The sequence below is a fragment of the Miniopterus natalensis genome, chromosome 12 (assembly GCF_054644295.1).
Source record: "Miniopterus natalensis isolate mMinNat1 chromosome 12, mMinNat1.hap1, whole genome shotgun sequence".
NCBI classification, from domain to species: Eukaryota; Metazoa; Chordata; class Mammalia; order Chiroptera; family Miniopteridae; genus Miniopterus; species Miniopterus natalensis.
This window is the reverse complement of record NC_142092.1, coordinates 73,686,506-73,703,413: the sequence shown is the minus strand read 5'-3', so window position 1 is coordinate 73,703,413 and position 16,908 is coordinate 73,686,506. Positions and strand designations below refer to the sequence as shown.

The 16,908-nt window shown below is 54.9% G+C and overlaps 1 protein-coding gene across 2 annotated transcripts in view; it reads left to right on the top strand.

Annotated features, from left to right (window-relative positions):
• Positions 1-16,908, top strand: part of CACNA1B (calcium voltage-gated channel subunit alpha1 B) — a 127,576-nt gene that overhangs the window by 16,914 nt on the left and 93,754 nt on the right. For both annotated transcript variants that reach the window (XM_087823076.1, XM_087823075.1), the window contains exons 4-8: positions 2,677-2,768; positions 4,303-4,455; positions 6,005-6,195; positions 14,050-14,153; positions 16,766-16,881. In XM_087823076.1, the coding sequence (XP_087679202.1) occupies positions 2,677-2,768; positions 4,303-4,455; positions 6,005-6,195; positions 14,050-14,153; positions 16,766-16,881 (656 nt within the window). The remainder of the gene's footprint in view (positions 1-2,676; positions 2,769-4,302; positions 4,456-6,004; positions 6,196-14,049; positions 14,154-16,765; positions 16,882-16,908) is intronic.

Here is a 16,908-nt window from a genome sequence, read left to right as displayed (position 1 = left end):
GGAGGCAGCCTATCGATGTCTCTCTCTCACACTGATGTTTCTCTCTCTCCCTTCCACTCTCTCTGAAAAGCAATGGAAAAAATATCCTCGGATGAGAGTTAAAAAAATAAATTATATTTATACATACAATGATTTTCAAGGAGACTCTAATAATACTTTATAGAATCAGTTACATCAAACACTTAAAATTTCATTTGTAAATTTATTATAACTGGACCTTCCTAAGCACTAAGTATTAGATGATCAGTACATTAAAGTAAAAATACGGTGAATCATAAAAATGCCTAAGTCTTCCAGTACTTTTTACAAACTTATTAAGTTTTAAATTTAAAACAACTCTAAATCAATTTTCCCATGATGGTTAAGAAAATTATCATCTCATGGCTAAGGTTGGTGTGTTCTGATAAACCCTCTTCATTGTGGTCCAACCATTAACACAGAGTTTGTCATAAACATTCCTATACTTTGGTCTAAGTCTTCTGGGGGGGTTATTGTTTTGGCTATTTGGGGACCTTTGAGATTCCATATGAATTTTAGGATGAATTTTTCTATTTCTGCAAAAAATGTCTTTGGAATTTTGCTAGGTATGGCATTAGTTCTGTATTGCTTTGGGTGGTATTGGCATCTGAATACTATGCTTTCCGATCCATGAACATGGGCTGTCTTTCTGGTCTTTCACTCCTTTCCGCAGGGTTTTGTCGTTTTCAGCATACAAGCCTTTTGCATCCTTGGTTAATTTTATTCCTAAATATTTTATTCCTTTGGATGCTACTGGGAATGGATTTTAAAGAAATTTCCTTTTGAGTGTTTGTTGCAAGTGCGTAGAAATACAACTTGTTTTTTGTTGACTGTATATCTTAAAACTGTTGAATTCATTGGTTATGGTAATTCTTGGTGGATTTTCTACAACTTTAGGGTTTTCTACATATAAGAAATGTTGGGATTTTTTACTGGAATTGCATTGCATTTTTAATTTTGGAAAAAGTGATGCTATATTTGATTGTTTCTTGTAGTGGACTTTGAACTTGAGGACTTGTCTTTAATTCTGGAAATTCCTCTCTCTCTCTCTTCAAACGTGGCTCCTTCACCGTTTGCTCTTTCCTGGAACGCATGCTTGGTGTGTGTGAAACGTAGGCTCTAACCTCCATGTCGCTAACTTCTCTCTGATTGTTCTGTCCTTCTGACGTCTGTGGGTGAATTCCTTAGGACTGTTTTCTAAACTATGAATACTATCAAACCATGTCTCCAGCCTAGGGTGTGATTCATTATTGTTATTGGTATTATTTCAATAACTATTTATTGCCAAGACTTCTAGCTAGTTTTTAAAAATAGCTGTTTCTGCCCTTTTTGTTTCATGATTTGCTGGTTTCGTCTGAACAAAGTTAATCTTCTAATAGTAGATTCCAGTAGTTGAATGTCTCTCTCAGCACTGGAGTCCCTCACACCTTGTGGAATTTTGGTTTGAATGGACTTTCCTGTTACCCCCTCACTGCAGTGTATTTAGGGGGCACGAAGCCTTCCTTACCCATTCCAAGGTGTGTTTTAAATGGCGATTTGGATGTGGAGCGTAAGGGAGGAAGGAATCAGGGTGAAGCCTTGGTTTTGGCTTAAGTAACAGTTGACGAGTCACTGGGGGGGAGTCACTGGGAAGGAGCAAGGCAGAGAAAGAATCAAAGCTCTGTAGTCACCAGGATGTAACAACTCTGAACTTGATTTAAAAGGACATTTTTAATACTTACATTAAAGTTTGAAACAGGGCTCCTTAGATGTATAGTGTTTGATAAGCTTTTTTTTAAAAAAATGTTTTTATTGATTTCAGAGAGAGGAGGGGAGAGGGAGAGGGAGAAACATCAACGAGAGTCGTTGATCGGCTGCCTCCTGCACGCCCCCTGCTGGGGATCGAGCCCGCAACCCGGGCCTGGGCCCTGACCCGAACCAGACAAGGAATTGAACCGCGTCACAGGTCGGTGCTCAACCTCTGAGCCACGCTGGCCGGGCTGATACGCTTTTTTTGATATCCAAGTAGAAATGTTTAAAATGCAGTTGGATACCTGAGCCCAGAATTGCAGATTTGAGTTAAAGTGTCAGTTTGGCCGTAATACCCACAAGGTGGTATTCGGGTGACTCCACGGGGTGGGTCCCACATGGAGGGAGCCGTGGGGCGCCCACGCTTGGAATCTGGTGGAGGGAAGGCTGGCGAGAGAGACAGGGTCTGAGCACCGGGCAGAGCGGCGGCCCTGCCGAGGCGGCGGCTCCAGGAGCCCGTCCCTCTCCCCACGGCGGGCCCCGTGTGGACAAAGCTGGAGAGAGACGGGGTGGACCTGCGGCCGAGCCGGGGGCGAGGGAGCAGAGTCGGGTGCTGCAGGCAGAGGTGGCTACGGGGCTTGCGTTTAAGTCGGGGTGTTTTCGGGCAACTGGGGCTGACGGACAGTTCTGAGCGCACCTCCCGCACCCTGTTCCCGGTCACCCTGCGGGGAGGGGGCGCGGGGCACGCCCTGGAGCCCTCAGGCCCCCTCCCCCCGCCTCCCCCGGGCAGCTCGGGCTGGGGCTGAGCTGGAGGCCCGGCAGCGACCACGCCCGTGCAGCCACCGCTCCCCGCGCCCCGCGCAGCCTGCGCCCAGACTGGGGACGCGGGCACCGGCGCCTCCGCCCTCACCTCGCCTCTCGGTCCTGCAGGATCCTCGCCACGGCCGGCACCGACTTCGACCTGCGGACACTGCGGGCGGTGCGCGTGCTGAGGCCCCTCAAGCTGGTGTCCGGGATTCCCAGTGAGTCTGGCGGAGGCGGCGAGGCCCCACCGCCCGGTGCCCCCACGGCCACGGCCCAGCCACGGCCACGGCCACGGTCCGGGACCCGGCGGAGGGCGGCGGCCTTCCCGGTGGGGGCCTCGCGGGGTCCGGGTGCCCCCTCTTCCGGGTCGAAGGGCGGGGCGGGCGCCTGAGAAGAGCCCAGGCCCCCGTCTTTCCGGCGGGGCGGCCGGGGGCCACACGGGTGAAGCGGGCTCTGGGCCGGGGCAGTGCTCGGGCGCCGGCGGGGCGGGGGCGAGGGCTGGGCCGTGAGGCCGGGCTGGAGGCGGGGTCACGGCTGCAGCGCCCTCTGCCCGGACGCAGCCCTGGGGTCGGTGGAGACCGTCCTGGGGCAGGTCCCGTGGAGCCGGGTCAGTCAGGACGCGTGCGGCGTCCCCGCCCTCAGCTCCCGGCATTCCCTGCTCCTCCCTCCCGACGGTCCCGCCCTCAGCTCCCGGCATTCCCGGCCCCTCCCTCCCGACGGTCCCGCCCTCAGCTCCCGGCATTCCCGGCCCCTCCCTCCCGACGGTCCCGCCCTCAGCTCCCGGCATTCCCGGCCCCTCCCTCCCGACGGTCCCGCCCTCAGCTCCCGGCATTCCCGGCCCCTCCCTCCCGACGGTCCCGCCCTCAGCTCCCGGCATTCCCGGCCCCTCCCTCCCGACGGTCCCGCCCTCAGCTCCCGGCATTCCCGGCTCCTCCCTCCCGACGGTCCCGCCCTCAGCTCCCGGCATTCCCGGCTCCTCCCTCCCGACGGTCCCGCCCTCAGTTCCCGGCATTCCCGGCCCTTCCCTCCCGACGGTCCCGCCCTCAGTTCCCGGCATTCCCGGCTCCTCCCCCCCCGACGGTCCCGCCCTCAGTTCCCGGCATTCCCTGCTCCTCCTTCTCAGGACACTGCTCTTCCCTCCCAGGATCCTCAGCTCCCAGCTTCCAGAATTTTCTGCTGCCCCTTTCGGGACGCCCTCAGCTTCCCTCCCAGCGCCCCCGGCCCTTCCCTCTCAGGATCCTCAGCTTCCCTCCCAGCGCCCCTGGCCCTTCCCTCCCAGGACGCCCTCCGCTTCCCTCCCAGCGCCCCCGGCCCCTCTCGGGACGCCCTCCGCTTCCCTCCCAGCGCCCCCGGCCCCTCTCGGGACGCCCTCCGCTTCCCTCCCAGCGCCCCCGGCCCCTCTCGGGACGCCCTCAGCTTCCCTCCCAGCGCCCCCGGCCCTTCCCTCCCAGGACGCCCTCCGCTTCCCTCCCAGCGCCCCCGGCCCCTCTCGGGACGCCCTCCGCTTCCCTCCCAGCGCCCCCGGCCCTTCCCTCCCAGGACGCCCTCAGCTTCCCTCCAGGCCGCTCTGCTCTTGCTGGACCCCGAGCCTCCACAGATCCCACAGCCCACACTCTGCTCCCGGGCTTCGTTCTCTGTCACCCCTGCCCCCTGCCGCCCCCTGACCAGAGACCCCAGGACGCGGCCCCGCCCCCTCGCCCCCTCAACCCCTCAACCCCCGGACCCTGCTGGCTGACCCGCCCCCGCCCGCAGGCCTGCAGGTGGTGCTCAAGTCCATCATGAAGGCCATGGTGCCGCTGCTGCAGATCGGGCTGCTGCTCTTCTTCGCCATCCTCATGTTCGCCATCATTGGCCTCGAGTTCTACATGGGCAAGTTCCATAAGGCCTGTTTCCCCAATGGCACAGGTGAGTCCGGCACCCACCCATCCGGGAAACGGCCTTGCTCTGGGTGCGGGGCCTCTAGGGAGGCAGCAAATGACACGCAGCTTATATTCCCGCGGGGATGCGGAAGGACCCTGAGAAACACAGACACAAAGAGGGGCAGGTCATGGTAACTTTCGGGAAGGAAACAGAGGGTGTCAGAAATGGAACGATTTGGGGGCCCCCTTCATGGAGCGTGGCCATGAGCCCTAAGGCGCAGGGAGGGAGAGCCAGCCTGGCCAGAGCCTCCGCCACGAGGAATAGCAGGTGCAAGTGGGGAGACAGGACCGGCGACACCGGGGGAGCTGTGTGGCTTTGGCGGGGATGGCAGGAGCTTGGAGCTGTGTCCCGGGAAACGGGACAGCGGGGCTCTGAGTGCGAGCGGCACACTGAGGGCGCCCTGGGACGGGCTGCGGGGCCCACAGAGTTTGCTGGGAGCGCCAGAACGGGGGCAAGAGGAGGACACAGGTTTGAGCTGCAGAAACGTTCACAGAGGAAACCCACGTGACAGGCTCAGTAGATGCGGGAAAAGCTTTTACTGAAACTTAAGTCACTCAGGATTTTTAAAAAGTCCCTGCTCCAACAATAAATAAAAGGGAGTTTTTTTTAGACATTCCTCAGTTTCCTGCAAACCTCATCCTTTGTTGCAAGTCTTGAGAGCCTTCCCTTCAAAGGCTTGAACAAAACAGAGGCACCGCAGTTACATCCAGTCTTCCGGCGCCAATCATCACAGCCAGGAGACAAGGGAGAAAAAAACGTTTGTTAAGAACCTGAGAGCAGGAAATAAAACTTCACTCGAGAGTATGCAGCTAACTACAAGCAGGCAGTGACTTTCCCGTCATTAAAATGTTTGGAGGGAGAGGACAAACCCCGCATGGTTACCTTTGCCTTCTGAACCTGGGAGTGTTGGTTTCATCTTAGAGTGACTCAGAAGTTCTCCGTGTTGACAGGAGGGGTTTCTGTGTATTGAAAATCGTTTTTTGCTCCTTTCACTGGGGTTTGGAGAGTGGAGGGATTAGCACCTGCTGCTTGCATCTTGTCCCAGAGATCAGCACTGAGGTTCTGGTGTTTCTCTGACGTCCTTCTGTGGGGCCAGGGCAGTGCCTCCCCCAGCTGTCTGCTGGGCACAGGATGGGCTGGCTCTGGGTCCCCTGCCTGATGAGCATGGGGACTGAGGTGGCTCTGGAGCGAGAGGCAGGTGTGCGTGTCAGGAGAACCATGTGGTGGAGGTGGGAGGACCTGGGGTGAGGAGCGTGCTGTTCCTGGTTTTAAGATGAATGAGTCCTGAGCCAGGTTAGCAGCAATGGACAGTTCCGGCGGGGGCGGGGGCGGGGGCGGGGGAGGGGGCTGAGCTTAGGGTCAGGCTACAGACAAGAGGGGACAGCTGGGTAGGGGTGAGAAAGGCAGTAGGAAGTTGAAGGACTTTTTATGGGTGCCAGATCCCCCCTCCTGTGCTGGGGTCTCCAGACTGGGAGGGGTTGGAAGACTTGGGACTGCCGAGCTCAGGGTCCAAGCTCCCTTTTCCTACCCACAGAAGGAGACCCAGTGGGCGACTTCCCCTGTGGCAAAGAGGCGCCTGCCCGGCTGTGTGAGGGAGACACCGAGTGCCGGGAGTACTGGCCAGGACCCAACTTTGGCATCACCAACTTCGACAACATCCTGTTCGCCATCCTGACAGTATTCCAGTGCATCACCATGGAGGGCTGGACAGACATCCTCTACAGCGTGAGTCATCTCTTGGCCCTGGAGCTCCTAGGCCCCATCGGGCGATGCTTCTGACCTGAGAGCTTCTGCCCCGCCCTGACTCCTTCCTTCAGACCCCCCCAGGGGTCCACTGTGATCAGCCTCAGCTCAGGTGCTTGACCTGGAACCTGCAGCCTCCAGGACAGTGTCTGCTAGGAAAGTGGACTGCAGGCGGTTGGTGGAGGCCAGAAAACAAAGTTCCAGAGCCGGTGCTCCTACTGGGCACTCAAGGCTGGAGTGTAGCCCCAGGCGCTCCTGTTCAGTGTCATCTCGTTCCAAGTCTAGCCTGGGAGGAGTTTTATACATGAACTAGGAGTCTAGTGTGATCCCACCACCACCTGACGGAGCTGAGGCTGGGGAAGTTGACTGATTCACCTCAGGCCTGAGGGCTCAGGGTCAGCTTGCTGTTAGCAAGGAGCTGAGTGTCCCTGCTGGGGTCTTCAGAGTGGAGAGAGGGACAATGGGGCTGCCTGAGGAGCAGGTAGGGTTTGGGGCTGCACTGAGCCGGGGCTTGGGGATACTTGGGTCATCGTGCCGGGTGCCTGGGTGAGCCTGTGTCTTGTTCCTCTGTTCCTGTCCTGATCTCACTCCAGGATGGCAGCCCTGCTCAGCAGTTTTGGGCAGTCTGGGTTTGGCGCCCATCACAGAAGTTGTGTATAACCCTGGGGGGAGGCCTGATTACCTATGTCACTCCCACCTTCTCCCACCTGACACACTTCCCCGGAGCAAGTCTCTGTCTTTTTTTAATGTGGTAGTTTCCCCTCCCCCAGCACCTTCTGCCTCTAGAGCCCTGGGAACCACCAGGGCAGGGAAGCAATTAAATCAGTGTCTCAGGGACTTTGGGAGGTGGGCAGGAAAGGTGTGTGGGAGCCAGGAATTGGTGGCTGGTGGATTGCTAGCTTTTGCGTAGCTAGAGGGTGTGTTCTGCTCTGAGGCAGCGGTTGGGGGGACCCTGCACCATGAGGTACTTCACTTTGAATCCTTACATGTGCATGTGCACTAGGATGGGGCTTGGGCTGCAAGCCCGTGGAGCCCTGTGCCCACAGCCTCCGCAGCTCCTGCTGGTGGCTCTGCCTCCTCCGGGGGGCTCGTGGAGACCCAGGTAAATCTCGGGACTGGGCACCCAACAGGTGCTTGGTCAGTGCTCGGGAGCAGGCAGAAGGAACGAGGAATTAGAGAGAGCTGGCCCGAGGTCTGATGAACTAGATTCCTTTGTGGGGTGGGAGTCGAGTCTGATGACAGCTCTGTCTGATCGAGGGACAAAGGCAGGGATGAGGCACTTGGCTGTTCTCTCCCTACAGCTGATAAAGGAACAATTTTCACAAAGACAGACCCTAAAAATAGCTCTGAGCCGGCCACATCCTTGCCAGCCCCACCCAAATGAGAGACTGCAGGGCAAGTCTGTGCTGCCCAGTGCTTACTGAGGCTTGGCTGGAGGCCAGGTGACTCCTCGGTGGGCCTCTGCCCGGGGGGGGGGGGGGGGGGGGGGGGGGTTGCAGAAACCAGACCGTGGGCAGGAGGCACGGTCAATAAAGGGCCACAGAGGCTTCATCTAACACAAACTTCTATGGGAACTCCTGGGTGCTGGGCGCTCCCTGAGGTGCTGCATATTTGTGGTGAGCAGGAGGCATTCAGTAAATAAGGGCTTGATAAGGGCTAGTGCTTTAAAGAAACACTTGGTGGGGGAGCGGGGGGACAGGACAGGTAGGTCTAGAAGCCAGACATGCAGTTGCCGTGGGATGGTGGCTTAGAAGTTTGGTGGGGCACCAGGATGTGGTGATGGTGATGTGCCGTGAGGCTGGCCCCCAGAGCAAGGGGCCACTGTTCACAGGGAGGGATAACAGGGCCGGTTGCTGGAGATCAGACAGGATGTGTGAAGACAGTTCTCTGGAGGGAGAGCCTGCTCCTCATCTGCAGCCCAGGGGAGGGCTTTCTGGTTCCCACTGGAGAGCACAATCGGGGCTGGGGGGGGGGGGGGGCAGGGGCTGTCCTGGGCCAGGAGTAGCTGGGGGACCGTGGGCAGCCAGGAGCCCCTTTGAATTCCGATGAAGAGATGATGGGGTCTCAACAGAGAATATCCCCTCAGTGTAGACTCCTGAAGACCTGGCAATGGGGGGACTTCTCCGGCTGGGGCAGAAAGAGCTCCCAGCATTTTGAAAAGTGGAGTCAGCAGTCAATTCCCATGGGGCCTAGGATGAAGGAAGAACTTGCCTTTCCCCTCCTCCCTCTTGTTGTTGGCTGCAGGTCTGCCAGCCAGCTGTGGGAGGGGACGGGTGCTGGCCCGTGCACAGGGGCCACGAGGCCCTCCCTGCTGATGGTGGCCTGCTTTGCCGGCACGTTGACCAGTTTATTAGCAGCTGAATTGGACACAGTTACTGAATCGAGACTTTTCTCCTTGGGGCGATTATGGAACTTTCTGTCAGGACTTCTCCAGACTTTCCTCCAGGGCCAACACTCTGTCAGAGGGCCAGTGGGAGGTAGACAGTGTTGCTTTATGATTACATGCATGTGGTTCTGACACGCTTATTATACTGGTCACATTCAACCTGAGGAAGGCGTATGCTCTGAAGGCAGCTCAGAGCCGATTGGCCCGTTGTCTGCATGTGGGGCCAAAAGAGAGAGAGGAATTCAAGGTGTGGGCTGAGCCACGGGGGGGGGGGGGGGGGGTGCCTTTCTCTGAGGGGAGGGGAGCATTGGGAGCAGGGTGTTAGTTCAGTTTTCCTTCTGCACAGAGTGGAGGTGGAGCCCAGAGTCCTCTTTTGACCTGTGAAGTTTTTGTTGACCGTTAGGTCCAAGTGGGGATGTTGAGTGTGCAGTTGGGTAGATGAGAGGGGCAGCAGGGCGGATGGGGGCTATGTTTGAAGTCATGAATGATGTTTTAAAATTATGGGGGAGGATGAGATCACCTGGGTAGTGAACACTCACTGAGAGTCGGGGAAATCCGAGCACCGAGTGGGCTCTGAGTCAAGAATGTGATAAGCCAGTCCAGGTGCCGTGAGAGGTCAAGGAAGATGCTGGTAAACTTGACCAGGGCAGGGCGGGCACAAATCCCTGGAACGTGCAGGTTAAAGGCAGAAGGCGGTATGGAGCTGAGGATGGCAGGTAGCATCAGCTCCAAAGGATTTTCTCTGATCTGGAGCCGGGCAGTAGGAGGTAATGCGGGGAGATGTGGGAACTTTTGAAAATTAAGTGTTTTGCCCAGCCGGACGTGGCTCAGCAGTTGAGCATCGACCTAGGATCCAGGCAATTGGGGTTCAATTCCCGGTCAGGGCACATGCCCGGGTTGCAGGCTCCATCCCCAGTGGGGGGCGTGCAGGAGGCAGCCGATCAGTGACTCTCTCATCATTGATATTTCTCTCTCTCTCTCTCTCCCTCTCCTTTCCTCTCTCGGAAATCAGTAAAGATATATTTGAAAAATAAAAAACAAAATAAATAAAATAAATAAAAATTAAGTGTTTTGAGGTAACAGTGGTGAGAAATAACAGGTTCCACGCATCCTTGTCTTCTTTCCTCTCATGGAAACAACCTGCAGAACTAGCAGCTTCACAGCCAGGGAAGACCCTGCTCCATCCCTGCAGGGTCCCTTGCTTGGTCCCTGGCAGCCACTGACCTGGGGGCTGACTCCAATTTTGCCATTTCAAGAACGCCATGCAGACAAAACCATACTGTCTGTAATTTTGGTCCTGGCTATTTAACTCCACATCCTTCTCTGGATACTCACCCAGCCTCTCGATGGCCAGGTGGTCCCCGGGGTGTGAGTGGAGCAGTGCGCTTCATTAACACTCACCTGAGAGAGCCTCGGGGTGGTTTCCAGTTTGGGCCACTGTGAATAACAGCTCCACACATTCGTGTGCAGGTTTCTGGCAAACCTAAGTCTTTGTTCCCCTGGGGTAATGCCCAGGAGCGGGATTTCAGGGTTCTATCGCAGTTGCACGTTCAGTTTTTTAAGAAACTAAAACTTTCCCAGAGGGCCATGTTCTATTCTACATCTACCAGTAGTGTAGGAATAATTTAGTGGCCGTGCTGCCGCTGTTTTGACTTGACTGTCTAATACGTGTGCAGGGACATAGCGTTGTGGTTTAATTCCTAACAGCTCGTGATGGGGCGCTCTTTTCACGCCTTTTTCCAGCTGTACATCTTCTTCCGTGAAATAGCTCTCTTCATGTCTTTTGCCCGTGGTCTGTTTGGATTGTTCTACTCTATGTTTTTACATGGTCTAGGTACTTCTTTGTCACTGAAGGGGTATTTCCTTTTGGCTTTGAGGTTTGCAGCTCCCTAGTGACTTTGGATGTCGAGCATCCTGTATGTCTTCATTACACCGTTTACCCATCTTCTTTGGAGAAATGTGTATTTAGATCCTTTGTCCAATAAAAAATTGGGTTACTTGTCACTTTATTATTAGCTTGTAAGACTTGTTTATATATTATGGGTGTAGACCATTATCAGGTATGTGGAATTTGCCAATATTTCCTCACATTCTGTGGGTTGTCTTTTTACTTTTTTAGTGGTGTCACTTGAAGTGCAAAAGACTTTTATTTTAATGAGAGTCAATTTTTTCATTTTTCTCTTTACCACTTGTCTTTTGGTGTCCTATCTAAGAATCCATTACCTAATTCAAAGCCATGAAGATTTACTCCTATGTTTTCTTTCAGGAGTTTTCTAGTTTTTGCTTTTGTATTGAGGTCTTTGATTCATTTTGAGTTAGTTTTTATATATGGAGTGAGGCAGGGGTCCAGCTTCATTCTTTTGCACATGGGAATCCTGTTGTCCCAGGGCCATGGGTTAAAAAGATCATTCTTTTCCCTACTGAGTTGTCTTGACGCCCTTGCTAAAAAAAAAAAAAAAAAAGCAATTGATCATAAGCATAATGGTTTATTTCTAGATTGTCACTTCCATTCCATTGATCACTGTGTCCTTTTTTGGGGAAAGTTTTAGAATTACAATTTTGCTTTTCTTAATAATTATGGGACTATTAAATTTACCTGTTTTATATTGGGCAAGTTGTGGCAGTTTGTGTTTTTTTAATAGGTTTTTAAAAAATATATGTTTTTATTGATTTCAGAGAGAGGAAGGGAGAGGGAGAGAGAGATGGAAAGCTTGTGGTTTTTGAGAAACATTGTCCAATGCCGGTGGCATTGTTTGTAGTGTTCCCTTACCTTGCATCCGCAGCCCATTTCAGTTGATAGTGATAATTTGTGTTTTCTCTCTTTCTGTCTTGGTCAGTGTTGCTAGAGATATGTCAAGTTAACTGATTTTTTCAAAAAGCTAACTTTTAAAAAATCGATTTTCTGTATTACTATTTTAAATATATCTTTATTGATTTCAGAGAGAGGAAGGGAGAGGGAGACAGAGAGAAACATCAATGATGAGAGAGTCATTGATCGGCTGCCTCCTGCACGCCCCCCACTGGGGATGGAGCCTGCAACCGGGGCATGTGCCCTGACCGGGAATCGAACTGTGATCTCCTAGGTCCTAGGTCGACGCTCAACTGCTGACCCACGGCTGGCCAGGTTTTGTATTGTTTTTGTTTTCAATTTTGTTGATTTCTGCCTTTGTCTTTATTATTTACTTTCTTCTGCTTGATTTGGGTTTGTGCTGGTGTTTTGTTCGTTTCCTACCTGCTTGAGATATGAGCTTAGATTATTGATTTGAGACTTTTCCTCTTTTGTCATGTATGTATTTAATGCTATAAGTTTATTTCTTGGCAATGCTTTAGCTGTGTCCTTCAAATTTGATGTATTGTATTTTCATTTTCATTTAGTTCAATGACTTTCCATTCAGTTAAAACTTCCCTTTAGGCATCCTGTTTTACTGAGTGGAGGTGGTAGTTCTGGCTCAATATGCCTCTGGGATGCTTCTCTGGTTGAGAGGGTTAGGTGAGCTTCCCTGCTGTACACATGGTCTCTACAGTGTGGATGGGTGTGTCACCTTGTTACTGCTGCATGATGGTGAAAGCCCTGACTCTCCATTAGGCCCTCCTGACAGCACCTCAGTAGGGTAGGGGTGGTGTGTCTCATTACTGCCACGTGGGAGTGGAACCCAGGCTCCCACAGAGGTGGGATGGGATAGGAGAGGCCTTGTTATCTGCTTGTCAAGGAGGAATGTCCCTATTCTCTGCTCATTGTTCTCTGGTATGGGGGGTGGATGGGTTGGTGGCCTCATTACAGTCTGGGCAGGTGGAAGTCTAGGCTCCCTCCTGGGTCTTTGCTGGCAAGGATGGAGGTGACACCACAGTTTTTCCTGTTGTGTTTGGCTGGAGTGGTGCAGTTAATTGTCTGAGCTTTCTGTCTTGCTAGGCTGCCTCTTGCCCTTTGGTTAGAGAGAGATCTGGCTTTTGTTGCTGAGTTTTTCTTCTGTGCCTATTGGCATTTCCAGGTTGTAGGCTACTTCAGCGACAGGTCTAGGATATATGAGGCAACAGACAGACGAATAAAAACCCAGGAAACTCACTGTGGGTGCAGAGGCCCCTGCTGGTCTGCTTTCTTTTCTTTCTCCACCATTTCAGGGTCTTCTCATATTTGCTCTCTATCTGATGTCGTGGCTATTAAGTGTACTCATTGGGAGAAATAAGGAAGAGTATGTCTACTCCGTCTTCCCAGAAGTACAAGTCCTGTTTGTTTTGCTTTGGTTTTTAAGAGGAGAGGAGAGTGGCTTGGCTGCTGCCGGGAACCATCCATTAGAGAGGGGAGGTTGCAGCAGCCAAGTCTGAATAGGTGAGAGGGCAGGACTGCAGCAGCATTTCTCCTGCTTCCCAGGAAGGAGCCGGCTCTGAGGGTGTTCTTCAGGGAGGTTGGTGGCTGTGGTGGTCGTGGTAGCCCACGGGTGGAGTAGTACCTGGGTGTGGCAGAGGTGTGGTCAGGAAATGTTGATGACACTTACAGTTAGGAGTCCGAATGTGTATTCTGGGCCAGTGTCCAGGAATCAGAAGCCACACATTTGCAGTCAGTGCAGGGACCCCAGGACCTTCAGGGGGTAGAGTCTGAAAGTGCTGCCCAGGCTGCAGATGCCGGAGGGTAGGAGTCCTCCAGGGCTGTCCTACCTCTGTCCTGCCTGGGACCCTGACCCTTGATGAGAGCTGCCTCTGGAGAGGGGATCACAGGGCCAGGTAATCACCTGCTCCCAGCATTCCCACACTGTTGGTTCATGCCCAGCACTGTGCCCAGCGGAGGGAAAGGTTCTCCACCTGTAAGCCAAGTCAGCTGGGACCAGGACACACAAAACAGCCATCGGAAGTTAACTGGATTCACCTTTCTGCGGGCTGTGCTGTAAACACCGATGGCCTGGGAGATACCTGTCTTGGCATTCGGTTGTTTAGACCACGCTGAGTGTGGGCTTCATCTTGGACCAGGCATATGGACAGAACATTCTCTGGGAACTTGTGGGCTTGCTGTTGATCTGGGGGACATGTGTCCTGGCTCCCTTCCTCTGAACTGTGGAAGTTGCTGGAGACAGAAGGTCAGACATGGACATTGGCTCTCATGGGCTGCACAAAAGAGCAGCCTGGGAAGGGGGTGTCCAGGCAGAGGCCAGGCATGTAGCCCTCGGGTGCCTTGGGCAGCCTCTGCCCTCTGAGACAGCTCCTTGGCTTTGCAGAGTTGCGGGGCCCTGGCCGAGAGAGCTGAGGGCCCTTGTTCTTTGGGAGCCCCAGCCCCAGAGAGAGCCTTGTTGGGTAAGGGCAGGCAGGTCTGCCCACAGGTCCCGCCTGGACCACCCTTTTCCCCTTGCATGGATTCTCCCTGCCTAGAACCCGCCAAGTGTGTGAGAAGGGGCTGGGGCACCTCCATGGCAAGAACCGTGTCTTTCCCCCTGTCCTTCCTCATCTCCTTTCGCTTCCAGACAAATGATGCTGCTGGCAACACCTGGAACTGGCTGTATTTCATCCCTCTCATCATCATCGGCTCCTTCTTCATGCTCAACCTGGTACTGGGCGTGCTCTCGGGGTAAGAGGCATGAGGGCTGGGGGGTGCTCCTCTGTGCTCAGGCGATGAAGTCAGACAGGCACCTGGGGGAGGTGGGGCCCAGCCTGGCCACAGGGCTGCCCTCCGTGCAGGCACTCCCAGTGTCCTGAGCACTGACCAGCTTCTCTCTGTGCTGCCGTCCTGACCTCTCCCTGTCCGTCCCTTCCCTGGCCTTCACCCTGGCCTCTGACTGTGGGGGAGGGGCTGCTGCTGCCTCTCATCTGGGTCCATGGTGGGTTTTGCAATGGTGGTGACCAGAGAATAAATGAAGTGCTCTGAGTCTCGGTTGTGGTGACTACTAGGCACTCTGGCCCAGTCCTGAGCCCTGTCACCTCTCCCCTGAGCTCCAGGAAAGGCCAGTGAGGGCATAAGACTGGAGTCCCTGCTTGGAAAAGGTGCTTCCTTACCCCATGTTGGGAGTAAGTAGGGGCACACCTGCGAGCACACAGTGCCATCTTGTCCCATGTGGACCGAGGCTGAGGATGCCGTGCTGGGAAGAAGGTAGAGGATGCCGGGCCTGGCCTGCCTCCCTGCCCCCACCTTGGCATCAGACCCCCTGTAAGGTTGGAGGAGAAGGTCTCCCTTCCTCCCACCATGAGGATTCCTGCTGAGGCCCAGGGCTCCTGGGGTGGGCTGGGAGGAGAGCCTGGTGGACCCAGGGGGCAGCTGTCATCCTGTCCTAGAAAGGAATAGCCACAGAGAGGACAGTGGAGGCCTGAGGCTGTGTGCTCTGGCTCTGAAACGTGTCCCTAGTCTCTGTCCTCTCCTGTGAGGGTTGTGCTTGTCACTAGCATGTTCGCAAGCACCTGCACAGGTACCGGGTAGGCCCAAAGCGCTGGGGATGGGTGTAGAAATCCTGGTCTGGGGAAGTGCACACCTAGGGGAGGGACATCTCAGCTGAGACACAGAGGGTACCAGGGATGAGCTTGGTGAAGGAGGGAGGAGACCCACCAGGTGGAGAAGAGCCTGAGTAGAGGCCCAGAGGTACACAGGGTGTGGTGCATGTGCTCAGATCCCCGGATGCTAAGAGCTGAGCCAGTGTGTGGTGGGGAGAGGGTTGGGGCTGGCTGGCAGCCAGGCTTGTGAGGAGTGTGGGCCCTGGTCTGAGGACAGTACACAGTGGGGAGGTGGTCATGGCTTTGAGCAGCTCCCTCTGGAGGATGTGCAGCAGGGACTGGGGTGAGCAGAGCCGTGGGGAGTGGGGCCACCAACATTGTATCTTCCTAGCCTTCATGCCCCCTGGGAGCATCCTGGCCTCTGGGGATGATTTTTCTAATCATCTCAGCTGAGCCCTCCCTCAGATGGCAGGTCTAGCCAAGGGACCCCAGGGTTCTCTTCCAGTTTGATGGTGGGGTCCCTAAAGCCAGCGTCCAGCACACTGCATGTAGGTCCCTCACTGGGCACACTCCAAGGCAGCAGTGGTTAGATGCTGCCAGACAGCCTAGATTGGGTGGGGGTGGGGGCTCACCCATAGGCAGCTGCAGCGCTGCCATGTCTGGGTGGGAGGGAGCTGCTCTAGGGATTCAGCCTGCTCTTCCTCCTGCCTGGGCTCTCACACTCCCTGCACCCTGGAGAAGCAGAGTTGGTGATTCCTCCACTGAGAACTGTAGCTGGAGAAGGGCAGAGCCTGGGTGGCACAGCAGGTTCCTGCTGGCAGCTGGTGGACTGAGTCTGCAGTATTGTCATGGCCCTGTCCCTGCCCCCAGGTCCTCCTGCCCTTGGGACCCTGTGTTCTATAGATTCAGGACCTGGGGAGGAGGTCAGGCAGGAACTCTTTCCTCTCACTGCTGGGATGCACAGCTCAGCTCAGGCCCTGGTGGACGCTGGCCCCAGGCTAGAGGTCAGTCCTGGTCAGAGCCAAGTTCTCCCTCTCTGTGGCTGTGTTCCAGGAGTCAGGCCTGCCAGACTCCAGCAAGCCCAGAGCTGCTTTTCCTGGAAGAGAAACAGCCTCTCGGCTGAGGACAGCATGCTGTTCTGCTGTGGGGGTGCCTGCCCACACTTTGGGGGCCTGGATCCTGCCCCAACCCCAAACTGAGAAAGCTTGGCCAGGCTGGATGCGTGTGTGCGCTCGTGCATGTGTGTGCGCACGCATGTGTGCGTATATGAGCATGTGTGCGTGTGTGTACCTGTGCATGTGATCCAGCAACTTCTCTCCTGTTCCCAGTGTTGTTCCTCCTCTAGCAATGGCATTGGGACTGAACCAGCAGAGGAAGCAGCGAAAGTTCTCTTCTGGGGAATTCTTATCCAGAAGCTGTCATAGGATGACAGGCAGCAGGGCCTGGCACATGGAGGGTGGTGGCAGGCCAGTTCTAGGCAGGGAGATGTGGGCTAGTCCCTGCTCTCTAGAGCCCCTTCTGTGGGGACTGAGGTACTGTCCCTGTGAGTGTAAGCATCTAAGCAGGAGGGGTTCTGCTGTGCCCTCTGCATGCTCAGGTTAGAGACCAGAGTGGTAGGTTACCTGGAAGGGCGGCCCTTGGCCCCCATCTCCTGTCCCAGTCCCTTCCTGGCCCCCTGCCTGTGGGGCTGCACATTTGTGGGCTCACAAGTGTGCTCACACTCACCTGATCTGTGCACTGTTGGCTCCTGCATCACAGAGAGTTCGCCAAGGAGCGTGAGCGGGTGGAGAACCGCCGGGCCTTCCTGAAGCTGCGGCGGCAGCAGCAGATCGAAAGGGAGCTCAACGGGTACCTGGAGTGGATCTTCAAGGCCGGTGAGAGCTGGCTGCTGCCACGCTCCT